The 21,358-nt window shown below is 41.9% G+C and overlaps 3 protein-coding genes and 1 long non-coding RNA gene across 4 annotated transcripts; 3 read left to right on the forward strand and 1 right to left on the reverse strand.

Annotated features, from left to right (window-relative positions):
* Positions 1 to 4,093: 4,093 nt before the first annotated feature.
* LOC135584277 (uncharacterized) lies at positions 4,094 to 10,685 on the forward strand. Its single transcript, XM_065176352.1, has 2 exons — positions 4,094 to 4,286; positions 7,279 to 10,685. Exon 2 carries the CDS (start codon positions 7,403 to 7,405, stop codon positions 10,451 to 10,453), a length of 3,051 nt encoding a protein of 1,016 aa, XP_065032424.1. The 5' UTR covers positions 4,094 to 4,286; positions 7,279 to 7,402; the 3' UTR covers positions 10,454 to 10,685.
* A 668-nt stretch (positions 10,686 to 11,353) lies between these two features.
* LOC135660430 (bifunctional protein FolD 4, chloroplastic-like) lies at positions 11,354 to 15,634 on the forward strand. Its single transcript, XM_065176387.1, has 5 exons — positions 11,354 to 11,649; positions 12,331 to 12,656; positions 13,432 to 13,668; positions 13,779 to 13,946; positions 15,329 to 15,634. The coding sequence occupies exons 1-5, from the start codon at positions 11,463 to 11,465 to the stop codon at positions 15,497 to 15,499; spliced, it is 1,089 nt and encodes a 362-aa protein (XP_065032459.1). The 5' UTR covers positions 11,354 to 11,462; the 3' UTR covers positions 15,500 to 15,634.
* On the reverse strand, positions 15,546 to 16,530 carry LOC135660578 (uncharacterized). Its single transcript, XR_010506726.1, has 2 exons — positions 16,003 to 16,530; positions 15,546 to 15,869 (listed from the first exon to the last, which is right to left on the reverse strand). It is a non-coding gene; the product is annotated as an uncharacterized LOC135660578 (long non-coding RNA).
* Positions 16,531 to 17,413: 883 nt separating this feature from the next.
* LOC103994365 (protein NUCLEAR FUSION DEFECTIVE 4) lies at positions 17,414 to 20,930 on the forward strand. The gene is made up of 3 exons (XM_009414692.3): positions 17,414 to 18,208; positions 18,317 to 19,164; positions 20,187 to 20,930. The coding sequence occupies exons 1-3, from the start codon at positions 17,873 to 17,875 to the stop codon at positions 20,668 to 20,670; spliced, it is 1,668 nt and encodes a 555-aa protein (XP_009412967.2). The 5' UTR covers positions 17,414 to 17,872; the 3' UTR covers positions 20,671 to 20,930.
* The last annotated feature ends 428 nt before the right edge of the window (positions 20,931 to 21,358 follow it).

The raw sequence follows: 21,358 nt of genomic DNA on the forward strand, positions 1-21,358 counted from the left end.
AGAATCATATATATATATATATATATATATATATATAGAGAGAGAGAGAGAGAGAGAGAGAGAGAGAGAGAGAGGGATTAATGGATGTGAGAGGCCTAATAAAGAAGTGTTATTGCGAACTAGCCTTGGAAGATTTAAGACATAAATGAGCAGTCCCAAGAATCATCGTCCTTCCAGTCCGCGCACTGCTTACAAAGGATAGACGGACACGGCGCAACGACGAAGTACAATCGCGGTGCGAACAGTGGACAGCAGAAGAGAGGAGTGGAGGAAGCGACGCAGGTACATCCCTCTTCCCCTTTTACTGTGCGGAGTAACACCCGAACCCACCACGTTTAGTTGTTGGAAAGGGACGGCGAGTGTGCGTCGGAGAGGGACTGCAGCGTCAGCATCAGCGGCGAATTAAGGCCTCGCTGGTGTGCCCCGCCGCTGCTCCTTCTGACCGCCGGATAGGCCTGTGATGGAGACGCCTACTCGCCTTTCCCCTTTGGACCACCTCCCGTGCCCATCCTCTCATGTCACGGTCCCTCCAAAACAGCCTCTACTGTCACCCGCGTTGGCACCATACTTAGTCAGGAATATAATCATGCTTAGAGAAAATATTATAAGTGAACTCAATAAAATCAAAACAAAAACACAAAAACCGCGTTGGCCAACTTTTTTTTTGCTAGTAGTTTTATAATTTCTTCGGAACATCAATAAAAACATAATAATGCTAATAAAAAAATATTTCAAATGAATTAAATAAAATCAAAATAAATTAGAAATCAATTGATTTACTATATTAGGATTCAAATGTATATTTATAATGGTTTAAAAACATCACTCAAATATGAATCGAAAATGGATTTGTTATAGTATTTTGATGATCATAATAAAAAAATATATAAAATCTATTTAAAAATATTATAAATGATCTAGATAGATTTGTAATATTTCGATTAGTCTCGTATGAGCAAAAATAAAATTGACTTATAAGGATGTGATTGATATACTATTATCAACTTTAGTTTCAACATTTTGATCCGCGCTCAACAAAATGGATAGATTAACTAATGGTATTAGTTAGGTTTGGGTTAACTAAAGTTGTCAGATCACTCTTAACATTAACCAAATCAACAAGCCTAAATATATGATATCACTTATAATATTTTTAAATAGCTTTATAATATTTTCAATACATCAACAAAAATACTAGATGCTATTGGGATACACTAAATAAAATCAAAACATACTAGAAACTATATATACTATACTATGATTCAAATAGGATAAACAACATCAAACAAATGATGTTGAAAAATTGGTTTCACCACAATAAAAACAACATAAAGTTTACTTGAAATCATAGTAAATCATCCAAATGGAATCCTCACCCTAAACAAACGGCTTATCGTTTGTAGACCTCTCTTGCTCGCAATCCTTGTTATCGGCCATAGGGGAGGAAGGAAAGGGTCTACCATCAACTACAATGAGGAAAAAGAAGGGGCGAGCCATGTGCCCTCGTAGTCAATCGTAGCAGGAGGAGGAGGAGGGGGGTGCATGCCTTCATCGACGAGGCATGCAACGATTGGACCGGTGGGGTCAACAGAGGTGTCTCTTGTGCGTTGCAAACAATGACAAGCTTCACGAAAGAAGGGATAAAATGATATTTTCATATAACTAGGGGTGCTATTTTGAAACTTTTTTAGTCACAGTGGAAGGGGGAGGAGGGGGTGTATGCATCTACTGTTACCACATCGTGTGAGAGTCATGGGCAAGACATGTAGTGGTTAGGCTAGTTCATAGCTCTCACAGGTCACGAGCGATGATAGACCCGATGAAAAAAGAGATAAAATAGTATTTTCATATGGTCACGAGTGCTATGTCAAAATTTGATCTCCACAGTAAGTCTAGGATTATATATGTTCTAACCGCTGCATGATATATACTAATCATATTTTAGATTATTGATAATTAAAAAATAAGAGATATATTTGAATATTTAATTTGACTAAGAGAGTGTTCATCAATATCTTATCAATTAATGTTTGGATACTTGTCTCACTCCTATGCCATAGGGTAGGAATGCATAGAGATTAAATATTTTATTAGTCATAAGCCCGCATGTCATCCGTGTATATAATTTTTCTATATCAGACTTCTATATACATAAATCTGATTGGGCTATCATTTCTTTAATTTAAATTTATAGTAAATCCAATAAAAAATATTCAAATTAGATTTAAGTGCACTCATATAAGAAAAAACAAAGAAATGACCAGCTAATTGCCCATGCATTCGACTCCTAATGACCTGATATTAGATCAAAATCCGACCGTCAATCCCATGTGAAGCTCGTCTGAGCCGTCGATCTCACACCTCCACGTTTTACCTGAGAGCCCAAAACGAGTACCCTGTCACCAGTGTCGTTCGACCGAGCCACCAAACACGGAGGAGCACCCAACCATGGAGCTCGTACGGCCTCGCACCTCCTCGTACGGCGCCTCAGACAGGGAACCAGCACATGCCAATCGCGTCGTTCGTGGGAGCTTTCTTTCGCCTCGCGTGACTTGCTGTGCGTGGAAAAAGCTGAACCCTGGCTGTGCCAATACAGGGAAGCGATCGATGTCCAAAAATAAAAAACAATAATTTACGCCCCCCCCCAAAGAAATGTTTTACACGTGGACACCACCATCCTCTCAGTCAACATAGCTTGGCTCCATTCAAGGACGGGTCAACGGCGGCTATTGCTCCTCATGGATTCGAGCTCGAGTCAGTGCAGCCAGTGCTTGTATAGCATCATCAAATTAGATTCGGCAATTATCATCAATAATAGGATAGATTTAGATATCTCAGACAAAAATAGCAAGTGGTTTACGTATAATTATTAGCGTAGATTTAATACACAGTACGAGGATTGAATACGTAGATATGGACTTTTATCTCTTCAGGGTTTAGATGTTATACATTGGTAGAGAATATTAATATTCTCTCACATTAATTATTCCTATTTAATTAGAAGCTGATATCTTCGTCATAGTTTTTGGAGACTGATTAGGACCGTCCAACAGATTCGAAAGATCAATCATTAGCTATACTTTGGCGGTGATATTTTGAATGCTAATCATGGCTATCAACACCAATGCCACATGATTTACATAGTTAATGTCGATGTATGATCGACTAATAGCTATTTATGATACCATTGATGTCGATCTCAAACACGATCAATCACGACCGTTGACGTCATTTTGTATTTGCCGTCCATGTCAATCACTCACCTTTACATTGAAATCTGACCACGGGCGCTCATCTCTTCGGGGCACGATCTTTGATGCGTCCATGATCGATCGATTCGGAGATGATCACGATTGATGTAGAGCGATCTTCTCCGTCCGTAGTCGGACCGTGGAGAGAAGGATGGTACGGATCGTCCGTGAGGTCGATCATGATCACCAGCGCGAATTTTAATGCGATCTTTGAAATCTGACGACGGACGTTGATCTCTTCTCGCACGGTTTTTGATGCGTCCATCATGGCTTGAGGGGTTGATCTTGATCGTCCATGATTTGGAAGAGCGATCTCTTTTTTGCATGCGTCGTCGAAGAAGAGGGGGGAACAGATCGTCCGTCAGGCCGATCATGATCAGCAGCACGATTTTGAATGCGATCTTCGTATCGTACCATCTGCGTACATAGCTATGAATTGTTTTTTTTGTGATGTTAAGACATGTCGAGCGTTGGGATGGGGATGCGGATGAGACATACACTAAAAACAAAAGCTATGATGTGGTTGCGACAACAGCTGTCCCCAGCTGTCCCCGTCGTTGAAAGCTCTGGCTCGAGTCTGCACACCTCAATACGAAGGACGACGGAAGAGAGATCCCCGACTGTCGTCGTCAGCAACCCCCCCTCGCGTCCACCGGCTACAGCCGGTCCATTCCGACCCACCCGCATCTTTCCTCTTCGTGTCCGGCGGCCGGCCCCACCCGCCCGGCCCACGTCGCCCGCTGCACGTGCCGCGCGGTGGGCCCCGTGGGGGAATCGAAAGCAAAATTAAATTTAATACGGCGGAATGTGAGGAAGGGATGGTACAGAGGAGAGAGAAAACCCAAAGGGGGAGGGAGGGAGGGGGTTCGACGAAGAGAGAGAGAGAGAGCACAAGGAGCGAGCGGGGTTGGGTGGGAGGCGTGAGCGACAAGAGGAGAGCCGCCGTCAAAAGCGGAGGGACTCCTCCGTCTTCCGAACCTGGATTTTAGGGTTTCGGTTTCTCTCCGGGGCGACGGCAGCGGCAGCGGAGTGACGGTAACCCCAAATGCTTTCCCTTTCTTGAATTATGCGATTCTTCTCATCTTAGTCTTGTCTCCGAAGTTTGATTCGGTTCTCCTAGTTTTTCTCGCCGAACGTCCTGCGGTTTGTTTGGGTTTTTGCCCCTAAATATCTCGTTTTGTTGTTTGTGTTTCGCTTGTTGTGTGTGTGTGTGTGTGTTTTTTTTTTTTTCCCTTTTGGATTTGGTGTTGCTTAGGGTTTTGTTATAATGCTTCGGTGGTGTAGATCTGTAGGTTTTTCTATTAAAATCTGAATCATTGTGTTGTGTTTTTATTTTGATAGAATTTCTGATCTTTGTTTTTGCTTTCTAATTTTGATGCTTAGTTTTAGGCGTTTCCTTTTATTCTGCTTCCGTTCCCCTTTGAGTGCGGGTTCAGATGAATTTTCAGCTTGTAGTTCATAGCTTTCAGGACTGTAAGGTTTGGATTTGTTCTATTTGTGCAAATTTCGGACCACTTTTTCCCTCTATGTTCCATAAATAGCAAATTTTAGGTGATCATTCTCGAAGATTATATATCTGAACATCAACATCGTGGATTCAACTCTGTGACTTGAGTTTCATTTACCCTTCATGATTTTTCTCTCTTTGTCTGCCAATTTTGTGATACCAATCGTGTTGAGAAAACATATCCATTAGCTCGACGAGCCTAGAATTATATGGCCCAAAATGTGTAACATCTAGCCCTATATACAATTGCATCCATTTTCATTTTAGGCTTCATGTTCTCCTCAAGGGGTAAACCAACACATAGCCAAAGTTCAGAATTGTCACACAGAATCATGTTGTAGCAGCTGGCACGTGAGACCTAGCCTAATTATGCCTCCAACCCACAAGGGCCCTTCATTAACTTGGCTTAAGTGCTTGTTAGTGGGAGAGAAATGCTTCATGTCATGGCTTAAGTTATCCGATGAGATGCAAAAGCCAGAGGCGGTACACATCTAGAATGCACTTGTACGATGCCTACACCATCTCTACCTCTTATGATTCAAGCAATGACTTAAAGTCATGACATAAATGATCTTAGCAGGAACTTTTTCATTTGAAGTCTAATGAAATTTCTATACAGAATTCTCATAATCTTCAATATGTTCTATATTGGTTATATAGTTTTTTTTTTTCTTTGGTCAAATTCCAAATTTCTCTGTTTTGGTATGCAGCAGCTACGGATTACTGAATAGACTATGATTATTTGGCGGCATTGTCACTAAATGTATGTATATAATATTATTTAGAACCCGATGTTGTGACTTGTTCATAATTGATGAGTCACACACGCACACTATGGACTTGTGTTTTGTATTGACATGTAGATAAAGGATTGATCTAACTGCAAATTGCCCTTCAGTTGCAATACTTGGGTGGCACCATATCCTGGTAAGTGGAACACTGGGATTTGAAAAAGCAAAAGATCAAATGTAGAGGTATCTGAATAGGGAGGCCTGACGTCCTTTCTTCTTGCTCACTAGTATCCCATGATTAGTAAAGATCAGCATACTGTGAATTTTCAGCAGCTTCATGAGCATGCTTGACCAATTTCATTTTTTAAATTAAATATATTTTTTAACTTCATTGCTCCATTGCAACCTTCATGTCTAGGATCCAGATAACTGACACAGGAATATTTCTGCATATATGTGGACCTTGTTTTTGTTGAGGATGTCTTTCTTTTTCTCAAGGTTGGCGATTCCTTATTTATCCAACAGTTCAATTAAGTTTTTTCTACCATTGTCTTAGCTTATTCAAGGTAAAACAAACGAATCTATGTTATTATTGTTAAACATGGTTTAGTTGTATCCAGTAATGTTTACTACTTTATTTGGAACTAGGACTCCTTTTTCTGTTCACATATTCTGCAACCATGGTCAATACATTCAAGTTCATGGATATTAGGCTATGTATTCTTACCAGCTCCATCAAACAGCTAGAAAGAAAAGTGTGATCTATACTGCTAATAATCTGAATAGGGATACTAATATTAGTAATATCGATTAAGCAGATGAGGTGGCTCTGTACATTAGCTTAGTAATATTAGTAATATTAATAACAACCTCTAAATATAGATGTAAGACTGCTGCCTACGTTGAGGCCCCACATTAGTGGAAGGCTTGTGTACTAGGTTCATTCTTTTGAAATGAGGTGACTTTGATATGTTATCTACAACAAAGATATAATTAAAGGGTCCATGTGTTTTCAAAGATATAAAACAATTATTTAGGAAATATTTCAAGCAAATGTTCATTCTCCACTTATTTTGGATCATATATTTTTTTGATATCTATCAAATGATCAATCTTAGTGGTAGACAGTTACTGTGAGGCAATATGGACTATGAAATATATGGTTCTTTGCTGGTGTAAAGCAATTTTATCAATGAAGTTCAACACATAAATTCTTCTCATATGTCAGGGAAAATGGGAAATATCCTTATTTTTCAGTATTTCATGGCATGGTGCTCTGAGAATGCAACTTTGATTTCTGTGATGTACCACTATTTAACCTAGAGCTTATTAGTGTCAAAAGTGCAAGTTTTGCTGGGCCATCAGCGCAGAATACCTATGTGGTTCATGGGCACATAATTGGTTGCTTGTTTGGGCTATAGTTTCACAAATACATGTATAGATGAAATGCAGAAAAGGAGGTGGAAGAGAAATGGAGATATCTATAATGGAAAACAAGCGGAGAAGCTATAAGGGTGACAGAAAAAAGAGTAGAAGGACAGAACACCGATTAGAATGACCAGCGATGTATGACAATAAGAAGAAAAGTAAAACTTACCCAGAGTATACTGGTTTGCGAAATTGCCAAGAAGTCATTGTTGGTTGAATTTGAATAATTCATTATACTATTTCTTAACTTTTGCATTATACTATATATGGAAATTTTATGTTATTTGAAAGGAAATGTTAAAAATTGTCTAACCATTATGTTTTCACAACCCTCCTGACCAAATAATGCTATATATTGCAGGAAAAAAGGCCATATCACATGCTTTTTCTCTTCCTATTCATGGTTTGATGACTTAAATAGCAGCATGGTGGAAGGAATTGGACATTGAAGCTTTTAGCGACTCCATTTGATCTTGTGAGCTAGAATGACGCTAGAAGATTTTTTCACCCTAACTGAGATGAGGGATGGCCTTTCGAGTCTCCCTAGGATTGAAGAGCTGCTCTCCATGATTCAGAAACTGAATGATTCTGTTACGAGTAACTTAGGTGATGCAGTAAGACAATGGTCTACAGTTGCAAGTGTTTTAGCAGCTACAGACAATAAGGAATGTGTTAATCAATTTCTCCAGTTGAATGGGCTTGTTTTTCTTAACCAATGGCTTCAAGAAGCACTGAAGCTCCATGCTGATGTTAGTGGTGTTGAAGAGCTGATAAGTTCATTATTGACATTTTTTGAGAGGTTTCCAATTGAGCTTAAACAGATAACTGCCTCTGGAATTGGAGTTACCATCGAACTTCTTCTTGATCACAAAAGCATTCTAATTAAGGAGAAGGCTAGAATTTTGTATGATAAGTGGAATCATGCAAGAAATGATGGTAAAAGTTGCCATGATCAGGAAACAAGTGGGACTTGTCAAAGTGATCAGCTTGAACCTTTTGAGGATGTGCAGATGAATGAAAAAAGTATGGACTTAGTAAATTCAGTTGTTGATATTCCCCCATGCACAGAAAGAATTGGTGAAGGAAAATGTGAAGTGAAATTGGCAGGAACTGAGATCCAGGTTGCTGATGTCACAGTATGTTCAGGCAGTTCCCCTCATGATTCCACCTATAAAGAAAAAGTTATAGCATCACAAAAAGCTATTTCTACATCTTCCAATCCCATCAATCCGAATGCAGTTTCAGCAGATGTGTGTTCATCGGGGTCATCCCTTGTATCAACCTCTTGTCAGGAGAAGTTAACTGTTATAGAGGGGTCTTCTGTTTCTGTTGCAGTAGGAAAGTCCTCTACTGGCACTGGTTCACAATCTGGTCGGGAAGGAGATACAGATGATCAGCCTGATGCATCATTGTTGAAAAATGTCCCTGATAGCGTAAGAGGGATGGATGTGGAAATGAGGGAAGTGAAACCATGCAAATCCAATCAAAGAGAAACTTGCAGTAATTCTTCATCCTTTGTGTTTTCTACTTCTGTGACACCATCGGTCGCTGCTCCAGAGCTGACTAATTCACGCAAGTTGGATTCTAACAATGGTGACTCGTGTGCCTCAAAGGCAATGCTACATGAGCTAAATTCTGGTGCTTTTGACCATGGGAAGGAAAAGTGTTTAATAACAGCCAAGGAGTCCAACACAGCTGCAAATCTCGCTAGTGGTATTCATGAACTTGCCTGTACTGTCAGCAACCTCAGCGATCCAGGTGATCCTCAGTTACCTTGTCAAAGGGAGGAAGCCATGAGTAGTGTCCTTAAAGGCACTGATGGTGAGGTCAATCTTAATATTCGTAAAGGTCATTTCTTGAACTCTCCTGATTTCCTAAAAGTCGTGGGGACCAAGGCAAATAAGGAAATTGGTCGAAAGTCAGATATGAGACTTGAATGTTTGGATGATGCACTAGAGGTTGCAAGGCAAGTCGCTATAGCAGTGGAGCAAGAGGTGGTTGATTATAGAGAGCCTTTTTGCAGCTCTCCTGAGGTCAACTCTGGTGGAACAACTGGTTCTCATAACCCTGATTCTGAAGAAGAAAAGCAGGATCAACCAGTGACCGAGGAAATTGGTGGGAATAGTTCATCTGCTGGAAATGGTCCTTCTGTTACTACATCTACTGAGAAGGGGTCAGAGATCACACAGAACATGAGCCCTGACCAGGAAAACTCTGAGCAAAATATAGAATCACCCAAACCAAATGTTCCTGCTCAGGAATCAGTTGGTAAGTCTATCGCAGACAGATTCAATTTCGATCTGAATTCAGATATTTGCAGTGATGAACCTGAATGCTCGTTAAAGCCCATTTTGAAAATGCCTATCGGCGTGTCTGCTCCTGTAGCTGTTATTGCTTGTTCAAAAGGAGCTCCAGGATTGCCTGTTACACCTCTCTGTTTCGGAGGTGAAATGGGATGGAAAGGTTCGGCTGCTACCAGTGCTTTTCGGCCAGCATCTCCTCGGAGAACTCCTGATGGTGAAAGGTCATCTTCTGGTTCAAAACCAAAGACAAACTCGCTTGAATTTGATTTGAATGTGGCTGAAAGGGCTGATGAGGTGGGTGATGAACCCATATTGGTGAAGGAGTTGCCTGCTTCCTCTAGTCTGCCATCCGGAGATTCATGTGTGGAAGTTAGTTCGAGAAGAACAGAGAAGCTAAGTTTGGATCTTAATCGCCTTGGAGATGAAGAAACGTCTATGTGTCCATCCTCATCCTTGAAGCTGCATTTCCAGAGTGGAGAGCGGAGCCTGTCTTCAGCTTCATCATCATCTTCCAGGCAGCCTTTTCTTAGAGACTTTGACCTGAATGATAACCCATCTTTCCCCAATATTGGTAATTCTTGCAACTTTGATATGTCATCAACCAAACCCTCTGATTCTTTTGGAGTTCCAACACCCACTGATCCCGTTATCAAAATTATGGGATCAAAAATTGCTGTTGAAAGGAAAGCTAATGACAACCAAGTGCAGCAGTCTTTTCTATCAGTAGGACTGAAGATGGAGCCTCCTGTTGTCGCAAGGCCACTGATGGCTTATACAAACATGCCAACCCCCACTTATGGATATACTGGACTCCCGACTGGGCCTTCCGTGTCAGTCCCCCCAGCATATTATTCACCTGGAAACATTTCTTACATGGTAGACTCCAGAGGTGCAACAGTCATGCCGCATGTTACTGGCTCAGCAGCTCTTGGTCTAACATCTGCCAGGCCACCCTTTCTTATAGGTGCGGCTATGCCCTCAAACATGGCTGGTTTTGGGTCTTTGCAACCTGGTCTTGACTTGAATGGTGGTATGACGTCCGTGGAGGGTGGGATCAGAGAAGGCAGCAGTTTTAGACAATTCTTTTTGCAAGGTCACGGTCGATGGATGGAAGAACAACCGAAGACCGGTGCACAGCCTTCCAGTTCAGACACTACATTGAAGCGGAAAGAGCCAGACTCTGGATGGGAGCCTTATCCGCATGGTTACAAGCAGATGACATCATGGCAATAATTGTGTTTAAAGACCATTAGGGTTGTATCGGGTTATCTAAGGTTAGTTGCTTACCTTTTGTTCCTTTAAGATGGTGGGCCAATTCGACCGAATGGCATTGGCAGGTGGATAAGTGAATAAGGTTATAGATAGTTTTGATGAAAATTTATTGTCAAAATATCGGTACATTTGATTGTTTACATTCCTCCATTATCATTATTTAGTCCATTGCACCCGGTGGAAGCCCCATGCATGCATCGCCTAATGAACGAGATGCTAGTTCTTGTTTTTCATATCTTTCCCGTTTTATTCGAATCGCTATATCATCATCTTTGGTTTGAGTTTTATGTATTATTATTTAGGCTTTGTTGTACATGATAGATTTTTCACATGTATACACACACACACACACACACCACATTACTACTAAAATTTCTTTGATGCTGTATTATCTGTTAGTCTCTGTTGTGCATTTGCCTAATTGTGTATGAATAAAATTGTAGGTTGATGGTTTGAGAGCTCTTTCAGCAAGTCTTATAAGGTAGCCAACCACTTTCGTTGGTAAATAACATAGACAGTGATTTATTTCACATTTTACATGAACACGGAGCAATCTCAATCAAAGACTGTTCACTCTAAATAATATTCTAACTTTTTAATAGTATTTCCTTTTCTATCGAAGTCAGAAATCAAGTCGAACAAATAAACAAACAAAAGGGAAAAAAAAAAAGGCATCTTATTTATTTGTACTTGGGATAAATTCCAAAAACATTTTTCGAAAATCGGAAACAGCAAAAATGGGAGGCGAGCCTTTTTGTTTTCCGAATCCGAATCCGAATCCGAATCCGAATCCGAACCCTTGGAAACTATTTATTGCAATCACAACCCGATACGTCGCGAGCCGTAAGCTTATTTTAGTTCCGCGGCAGAAAACTCGTGTCACGAATCCGCCGCATCCACTCTCCCGCGGCAACACCCTAACCTTCCAAGGAACCGCTTCCCCTCCCCCCTCCCCTCTTCTCAGCCGGGTATGGCTCCGTCGGTGATGTCGGATTTCTCGTCCTCGGCCACCGCCCGGCTTCTTCCCTTCCGGTGCACTGTCCCTATCAGGGCTTTCCAATTCCAGCCGTCGGTTTCCATCCAACTGACGCCCTTGCGCCTGAACGCGTCTCGATCGACCTTGTCGCGGTGCTGTAGTTCATCCGCTGTCGCCGCAGGTATGCGTCTGATGTTTTTTCCTGTCGTATGCAGCTTTCTCTGGTACCGAATTGCTCAGCTGTGATGCCGATCAAAGTTTCATATACTTTTTCTTGGTTCCTTCTTTGATCAGTCTCTTGGGCCATTCAGAACCTTTTGGGGTTGGTTATTCATGTGTACGTCATGATGGTTTATGCTTTCCGTCTTTCGTTAGTAGAATAACCATGATATTGGTCTATATATATAGTATATATATAGTATGTATGATTTTAGAACCGTTGTTCTTCTTGTGCTGCTTGTGGGAATTCTAGAAGTGGGGATCACTAGTTGAATAATGAGGAGCTGCAATTAGGGTAAATAGAACGAATTTTCTATTAATATTTGAAGAATTTGTCTATGTTGCGGTTCCATCAGTTTGTAAAATCCAGGTCTGGACCTGGTTATGTAATTTTAGAGTTTACTCAATCAGAACCTTAAGTTTTACTATGAGGAAGTATGAAGGGAGACCAAAGTTGTGTGTATGACACGTTATGGAAATATGTGGTCTAGAGGCAATCAATAGTTCAACCTTGAAGTTATAATCAGAAGGACCAAGAAGTCAAGTTCATCGACACTTGAAAAGCATTTGTTTGTTGACGTCCTCTTTTTGCCATACTTTGCTTTTGTTTTCGAGCCTAATGTTTCTTGATCTGGACATGTAGTGGCAACAAATACGGATACTCTTGCCAAGGTTATTGATGGGAAGTTGGTCTCAAACCAAATAAAAGATGAAGTTGCTGGGGAAGTAGCCGGTATGAAGGAAGCAATCGGTGTCATTCCTGGTTTGGCAGTCATTCTTGTGGGCTCAAGGAAGGATTCTCAAACTTATGTCCGCAATAAGAAGAAGGCTTGTGAAGCAGTGGGTATAAAATCTTATGAAGTTAATTTGCCTGAGGACAGCACAGAGGAAGAAGTGATTAAGCATATTTTAGAATTCAACAATGATCCATCAGTTCATGGGATTCTTGTTCAGTTGCCTCTCCCTCGTGTATGATTTCTGTAACTAGTGCTTTGCTAAATTACAGATTTTTTATATTGTTTCCTGTTTGTATGTGAATGCATATGCCAAAGATATCTTTTATTGGACTAATAAAATGCTACTTCTTTTTTATTTGGTTTGATGGAATTATTATCTCAACATGCACAAAACACCAGTAAATTCAAAATAGATGCTATGGGATTTATTTATCTTCATATAGTGTTCATGCCTAGCATATGTTCTTCTTAGCAAGTGTTTCATCAGGTACAAATTATTTTATATCATTTTATGTTTCTATGCAAATGCACTTGCTGAAGATATCTTACATTGCACCAAATTAATGTTACTCTTTTTTTTTTTCTCCTTTGGTTGGATGGAATTATTATTTCAACATGCACAAATCAGCTGTAGTAGATGCTAAAAAGATGCTTGATATTTGTTTATCTTTAGCTTTCGTGGCTCTTTATTGATGTGGAATGTGCTCTTCTCACGTGGAATTGCATTTAAATCCTATCCATCTTTTGAACTGTACTCATTTTATCTCGTTCAGTAACTCAAAATGTCAAGAGAATTGTAGGGTAGGCTGTTTCTTACAACATCGGGAAATTAGTTCGAGCATATGTGTGCTAAGATCAGTCTGGAGCATAAGCAAGCCATATATTTCTCTTTTTGTTATATGTAAGAATTTGGATGCCTGATGCTTTATCTTGTTCTCAGTTGGTCTTGAATTTGTGCTTTGTTTTTTTTTACTAAAAAGACTTAGGAGAAACACTGTATTTTGCAGCATATGAATGAGGAGAACATTTTGAATGCTGTTAATATTGAGAAAGATGTGGATGGTTTCCATCCGTTGAATATTGGTCGTCTTGCTATGCAAGGTAGGGACCCCTTGTTTGTTCCTTGTACTCCTAAGGGATGCATGGAATTATTATACAGGCATGGAGTTGAAATCAAGGGGAAGAGAGCTGTTGTTATCGGCAGGAGCAATATTGTTGGAATGCCTGCTGCATTGCTGCTGCAAGTACTACTCTTTACATCAATCTTGCATTACTGTAGAAGATCCTGACCGTTTGTTGTTTAAAGGCCTCTACTCTATGCCTTGTGCTAATTAGGCTTTCATGACTTCAACAGAAAGCAAATGCAACCGTCAGCATAGTCCACTCTCATACTAAAAATCCTGAGGAAGTTACAAGACAAGCGGATATTGTGATTTCAGCTGCTGGGGTTGCCAACTTGGTAAGAGGCAGCTGGATAAAGCCAGGGGCAGTCGTGATAGATGTCGGAATAAATCCAGTTGATGTAAGATGCTTCCTTTTTGTATCATCATTTATGCTTCCTTATAATCTAGAAATGTGTTCCTACATTTGCAGCAATTTGATAGTGCTTACGTATACACTACTGATATTTGAACTTGGGAATGATAGCGTTGTTATTTCCATGTAAACTATCATGTTTTCGTTTGCGGCATGATTTTCTTATCTCTTTATTCCTAATGTCCATAACGAAGAATATAACTGTTTTCTAGTCTTTTATGTAAACATTTAATAATTAGCCATGCAATCTTATCAACGTGTCATGTTCCACACTACTTTCTATAGGCTTTACAAGTACCAGCTCTGATTATCAATGTCTGCTGCACTTTTGATGGCAAAACATAGTATCATGTCACTTGATCTCCTAGAAGTGGGCCAATCTTACCAGTCATTCTGGATTCACATCAGAATATGAATAGATGTCTTTTGTATAGTGTGTACATACTGAAGTGTACTTGATCAATTCCTGTATGTGTTAGATGAAGCAAAATTATTTTCTTGTGCCGATTAAACATGTATTCAAGTTCAGTCAGATTCAGCCTGGAGTGATTGGATTTATACACACATGAACACATGCCCAACAAACATTTATGAGCAATAAATGAACACTGGGTATAACAGTTATTGGAAAGTCCCCATTTGGTGCTCAGCATGATCTAAGAAACTGGGCCGTAACTCCAGATAGCTCTCTTAGGAAGTGTGAGGCTTTGGTATCGAGGGAACCATGTGTATTATACAGACATCTGAAATGCATAGCTTACATATCTACTGTGTATTTCTTGGAAATTTACTGCTTGTTTTGCTTCTCTCGTTTACCTTACACGATGGAGGAAATTCTTTTCTTTGTTTTATCTTATTTCGTTGTGCATAGGCAACCTTACAAACATAAGTGTAGTTTTGGTTGCTGCCATCAAACATTATTACACTTTAACATTGATCTTTTGCTTTTGATACGAGTGTCTGCTACTCAGTGAAGTTTCTTGTAATGCTTTTGGAATCAAAACCAAGTCTTTACCTCTTTCATGCACACGATATTCTTGATCAACCAAGTATTTCTTTTCCAAGGAAAATGCTTGAAGTATGTGCCTCATGCATAATCATGTTTGAAATCCAATGTTCTTGATACTTGGTAAAACCAGAGTACTTAATTCGATATCTCTGTTATGTGTGGGCACACATACATGAGAAATGTGGATACATGCTTTTGACTGTACTTACGAGAAATGTGGATCTTATGATGATTATTGTGATTATTTCCTTTATTCTCTCAACACGTATTAGGTTGGATCTTTCGTGTGATACTCGTACATGTGGAGAAGCATTATCTTACTAGGTGGTGGACTCAATTGTTTCTTCTGATCATTTCAGGATGCAGAAAGCCCTCGAGGTTATCGGCTGGTTGGTGATGTCTGCTACGAAGAAGCTTGTACGGAAGCTTCCGCTATCACCCCAGTTCCTGGTGGAGTTGGTCCGATGACAATCGCCATGCTTTTATCGAATACACTTGAATCTGCCAAAAGGATACACAATTTCAAGTGACACAACTTCATGCCCTCTGATCGACCTTTGCAAACGACACTTCTCATGGAGGTTTTCCTTAACTTATTTCTTTTTTATAACACCGACTCGATCCTATAGGATAAAATAACAAGAAACATGGCGTTTTGATCTTTACTTTTCCTCCATTTGTTGTTGATTTGGTGTTGATTGATGTTGCAGTTAGCAAGTTGTCACAAAGCCATCCCTATCCTTGCTGCGGTCGCCTGTCTCCTTTCCCTCTCTCACAGTCTCGCCCATAGCCTTCGCTCCGCCGCCCTCTCGTCCTTCTCTTGTTTCCTTCTGTTGGCGTCACCTTCTCTTGGCCGTCCTCCCATCTTTTGCAGGCCTTTCTTCTGCAGGCCCGTCCAATCTGCTTGAGTTATATTAAGATTTACTTAGCTATTCTAGTTAATATTTTAGATTCAGATATTTATATAATCGGTCAGATTGTATTAACCCAGTGGCAGAGAGAGAGAGAGAGAGAGACTGAGGAGATAGCAGACCTTTATGCATATGTTTGAGGAAGAGCGATAAAGAGAGAGAGAGAGAGAGAGAGAGCAGGCCTTTATGCACGCCGCCGCCCACACTGGCGCAGTTGCCTCGTGTTCAGGTTATTAAATCTTCACAGAGCCAGAAAATAATGGAGTTATTAGGGAAGTTGTTTTGCAGCTTCATCTCCTCGTCGAGAAGAAGGAAAGGTCAAAGATAGACATGATTGATATGGTCAGGTACACGGCCCCGACTACGAGAAATTTCAACTCGTGTGTCGACCTACGCCCGTTCGATTCCAATTTGGATTCAACCGAAACGAGGGGTGCATTCGAATATTTTTGGCCCACTGTTTACTTCAGACGGACAACACGACACGGCGGAGTGTTGCTTTCGGAATTATAAGCGATCAGCATGCGACCACGTTGTTTTGGGTTGACTCGTCGAGCCTGTCGGTCTTAAATATCTGGCCACGCTCAAAAGCTAAGCCACATGTTTCTTTCCAGTGTGCTGAAAACACGTTTTCGGCATTTTGTGTTAGAAAAAATAATTTTATAAAACAAATTTTTCAAGAACTAGATGACGTTCGTGTTCGCAATGTCTTTCCATATGCTACTCGTTTAGTTTTTAAGTACCTATCTTTGATTTGAATTTGAATTTGGATGATACTAACTAAAAAGAACTCAACTATAAAAGTTAGTTTTGTGTCATTAGATCTCAAAAACTCATACCCTAAAAGGCTAACATCAATATTTTATATTTGATATTAAATGTGACGTTTTCCAGTTTATGATAATATCATATTTGGCTATGATGTATGTGTTAAAATGGTCCACTTTTACCTGTATTCTCGTTTTGACGTGGGAGTAATGTGAGCTAATTATAAATAATGATATTGGTTCTTATACTTTTAAAAGTTATATTATGATCCTCGATGAAAATATGTTCAGTGATAAATCATCGAAGTGAAATAAAGTCAGTACGTACTCAATGATAAATTTTACGGTATTTATCAATAAAACAGAGTTAAATATTTTATTTTTATAATTATAAAAATCTTAAAATAATTTTTAAAAATATGGATATCTGAATGTAAAAGATAATTAATTATAAAAAATAATATGTAATTAATCTGTGCTGTACTGACATGAGAATATCCTTATTTGTAGGGTCATGGATGTGATCGTGAATGGTTACGATGCATTTGTTTCGGTTCGGAAAATATGTCGATGCAGTAAATGCGATGATGTGATTGATGGAGATCCATATATTAGGTTTGGATTGGAGTAAAACGTTGTTGGCCTAATACAATGTGTATATATGGAGCAAACGTTGAACGGTATCAATTATTCGTTTGTCTACTAGCAAGAAATATCGCTACATCAACAAAGATGATAAGTAGCTTCACACACAAAAAACAACTGAAGCTCGCATCAATCCCCTCAGAAAATGCCTACCACATAAAGTCGGAGATTGTATCGTGAAGCACAACGAATGAAGAGAAACTGCCTGCTTTCATTGACGTCGACGAATCTGTGGATCGTATTCGTGAAGGCTTTCCTTCCTACGCACCGATGATGCTTTGACGTCAATCTCTTTTACGCAGTCGCAAGGAAGGAGACGAACACCGAAACCATCTCGCGCACGTATTCCTTGTCCGCCTCTCTCAGCAACTCTGTTTGGCTTTAACAGCTCAAATCTGTGTTGATAACCTCTTACTATAACAGTCGTAAACGACGAGCCACTGCCGAAGACGCACACGCCGTTTTGGTTAACGGTAATACCGCGCGCTATTTAAAGTAGCAGACTCCCTCCCCCCATTTTTTTTTGATTCGAACCTTTTCTTGGAGTTTGTTAGAGTGGAGAGGAGAGAGAGAGAGAGGGATGGGGGATTGGAGAACGGGATGGGAGGGGAGGGGAGTGGGGAGGTGGTTGGGGTTCGTGACGGCGGTGTGGGTCCAGTGTATCTCCGGCAACAACTACACTTTCTCCAACTACTCCGACGCGCTCAAGAGCCTGATGGGCCTCACCCAGCTCCAGCTCAACAACCTGTCCGTCGCCAAGGACATCGGAAAGGCCTTCGGACTCCTCGCGGGCCTCGCCTCAGACCGCCTTCCCACCCCGATCATCCTCCTCATCGGCTCCGTCGAGGGCCTCGTCGGCTACGGCGCCCAGTGGCTGGTCGTCCGACAATCCATCCGCCCCCTGCCCTATTGGCAGGTCTGCCGTCCTGGCCTCTCTCTCTCGTTTGATGTCGGCGGAGGCATTTCGCCGAACAGGTAGTGAGTGCGTACGTGTTTCTTGAGTGGGTTTCTCGGTGCCTCGCAGATGTGCGTCTTCTTGTGCATGGGCGGGAACAGCACGACGTGGATGAACACCGCGGTGCTGGTGACCTGCATCCGCAACTTCCGACGGAACCGCGGGCCGGTGTCGGGGATCCTCAAGGGCTACGTCGGGCTCAGCACCGCCATCTTCACCGATATCTGCTCCGCCTTGTTCGCCGACAGCCCCGCCGCGTTCCTCCTCATGCTCGCGGTCGTCCCCGCCGCGGTTTGCACCGCGGCGATGTTCTTCCTCCGCGAATCGCCGCCTGCCGGAGACGACTCGGCGGCGGACCTCGACGGCGCCGAGGCTAAGTACTTCGGGGTCATCAACGCGATGGCGGTGGTGATCGCGGTTTACCTCCTGGCCTTCGACCTCACGGGCCGCCACGGCGCGCTCGTGTCCAGGCTCTTCGCGGCGGGGCTCCTCGTGCTACTGGCGGCGCCGGCGGCGGTGCCTATCCACATAAGCCTGAAGGCGAGGTGCAGGCCGCGGGGCGGCGCGTCGGAGGACGGCGGGGTCAGCGAGGCGCCGCTGCTGGCCGAGGAGGCGGCAGAGGGGGATGCGAAAAACGGCGGAGAGATGAGCAGCCGTGAGGATGAGGCGGAGGGTAAGGGGAGGCCGGAGATCGGGGAGGACCACACGATAGTGGAGGCGGTGAAGACGGTGGACTTCTGGGTGCTCTTCTCCTCGTTCCTGTGCGGCGTGGGGACGGGGATGGCGGTGATGAACAACATGGGTCAGATGGGGCTGGCCTTGGGCTACACCGACGTCTCTATCTTCGTCTCCATGCTCAGCATCTGGGGCTTCTTCGGCCGCATCACCTCCGGAACCATCTCCGAGTACTTCATCAAGTACATACCGCTTCCCACTCTCCTTCCATCAAATGCCTTTCCTTTCTTCTCTTTACGTTTATTAGTAGTATCGTTACTGATTACGGTTCGTAATTGGAAGGTGATTGATTGTTAGGGTTGGTCGGGCGGAAGGAAGAAGGAAGATTTATTAGAACTGAAGACAAAACAAAGGGAAAAAGATCTCTTAATTTTGTGTGGGCAAAATGATGATAATATTTGATAGCATTAATCGAGATTTTTATGAACTAAATTAATCGATATCGTCTCGATGTTTTGATTTTGATGGACAAAATAGGCGAAGAAGGCGAAAGCAGCGACCGTTCTTTTACGGGTAACCAAGTCATATTTGGTGGGTTTGGTTGGATGTTTCTTTTGTTCTTTTTATCTTTTAGACTTCACAGACAAATAGTTGTTGATTAATAACGTAGTGCAGACTAGTAGTTCGGATTAGTAGGCTTAACGTGCGGGATGCGGTGACTTTGAACTTTTAGAGACCAACAACCGCCGACCGTGGGAACACCAGTCACATTCTTTCTATTAAGTTCCTTGGAAGAGAAGTCTCCGAGGAAAAGAACTGCGAAGCGTGGGATCGAGGAACGGACGACGTAAGCGGCACGACCTGAGGCGTTCTGCCGTCGAGGATCGTGCGATTTACGTCATTTTAGATATGGTAAACGTTAGAGCAGCCAAGCACGGATCGTGTGGCTTGCCATTGTAGATAGATATGGTGAGCATTAGATGAGAGAGCCAAAAGTTCCAGATGCTATTTTTTTTTTCTTGGTTTATTATGCCTCTGCAGGCACACTTCATACGAGTACCGTCTACGTGATGTAATGGTAGCACGCGTGATTTGATCTTTTGCTCATAACCTTTTGAACTTTTTGTTTTTTTGTTTTACTATTGTTTATGTGCATAGATAGATATATTAGATGGTACGTCTTTCGTCAAATATTTGATACAAAACCTACGATGGGTGCGTAGATATGCTCATACTGATCCAACTTTTGTTTTGGGTAACGCAGGGAACATGCAACCCCGAGGCCTCTATGGAACGCAGCCTCACAGATCCTGATGGCCGTGGGCTATGTCGTCATGGCTCTGGCCGTTCCCGGGTCGCTCTACATCGGTTCGGTCGTGGTGGGGTTGTGTTACGGCGTCCGTCTCGCCGTCTCAGTGCCCACAGCATCAGAGCTGTTCGGCTTGAAGTACTATGGCCTCATCTACAACATCCTCATCCTCAATCTTCCGCTCGGCTCCTTCCTCTTCTCCGGTCTCCTTGCTGGCCTCCTTTACGATTCTCAGGCGACCAAGACGGAAGGTGGGGCCAACACCTGCGTCGGAGCCCATTGCTACAGGATGGTGTTTGTGATCATGGCCCTCGCATGCATCGTCGGCTTCGGATTGGACGTGGTGTTGGCATTTAGGACGAAGAAGTTGTACCGACAGATCCAGTCGAGCAAGAGAACGAGGAAAGCAGCGAGTCGGCATCGGATCACCAAAGGCTGATGACACGAGTGTTTTTCTCTTCTTTCCTTAACTGTTCCCTGGTGGTGCTAATATGTGTGCACCGGATGTCAACTTCTCTTTTACCACGAGGCCCGTAAGTAAGCATTGTAGCCGTCGGTTTTAAGATGCAACATCATTACTGTAAGCAGAAGAGAAAGGAACGAACACGACCTGTTTTTAATAGCGCTTTTTTGTAAGCACAAGCAGCTGTTTGCTTGAATAAATAATAAAACAAATGCCTCGTGCATGTGTTTTTTTAATATTTTTTTTATTTTAAAGAAACCGTCTTAGCTACTGACTGAAAAGAGTCGATACAAAATGATTACGGGATGATGTTGTTAAGCTTATCAACACTGCAATGAGTAGTTACAAAATTGATTCGAGCTTAAATTATTAGCCAGTGAATGGCTAGCTATCCATTAGATTAGCGATCCTGACACAAGATTTTTCACCATTCATGGCACCTCCTTTTGTCGATAAGGATGTCAGGGTTTGTAAACAATCAGTTCTGACTTGCAAGTTCTCTTGTTAGACTCGAATCAGATCAACAAGGATAACTTTACATTCTGCCTGGAGTAGTAGATATGCTCTCTACTTCCGGCAGTTCTGATGGTGTTATCAGTGACGTTGCTTTGGTGAAATATTCATATTTGGCGACCATAAGCTATCTTCACTTGGGGCCTACAAC

Source organism: Musa acuminata, chromosome BXJ1-1 (assembly GCF_036884655.1).
Source record: "Musa acuminata AAA Group cultivar baxijiao chromosome BXJ1-1, Cavendish_Baxijiao_AAA, whole genome shotgun sequence".
NCBI classification, from domain to species: Eukaryota; Viridiplantae; Streptophyta; class Magnoliopsida; order Zingiberales; family Musaceae; genus Musa; species Musa acuminata.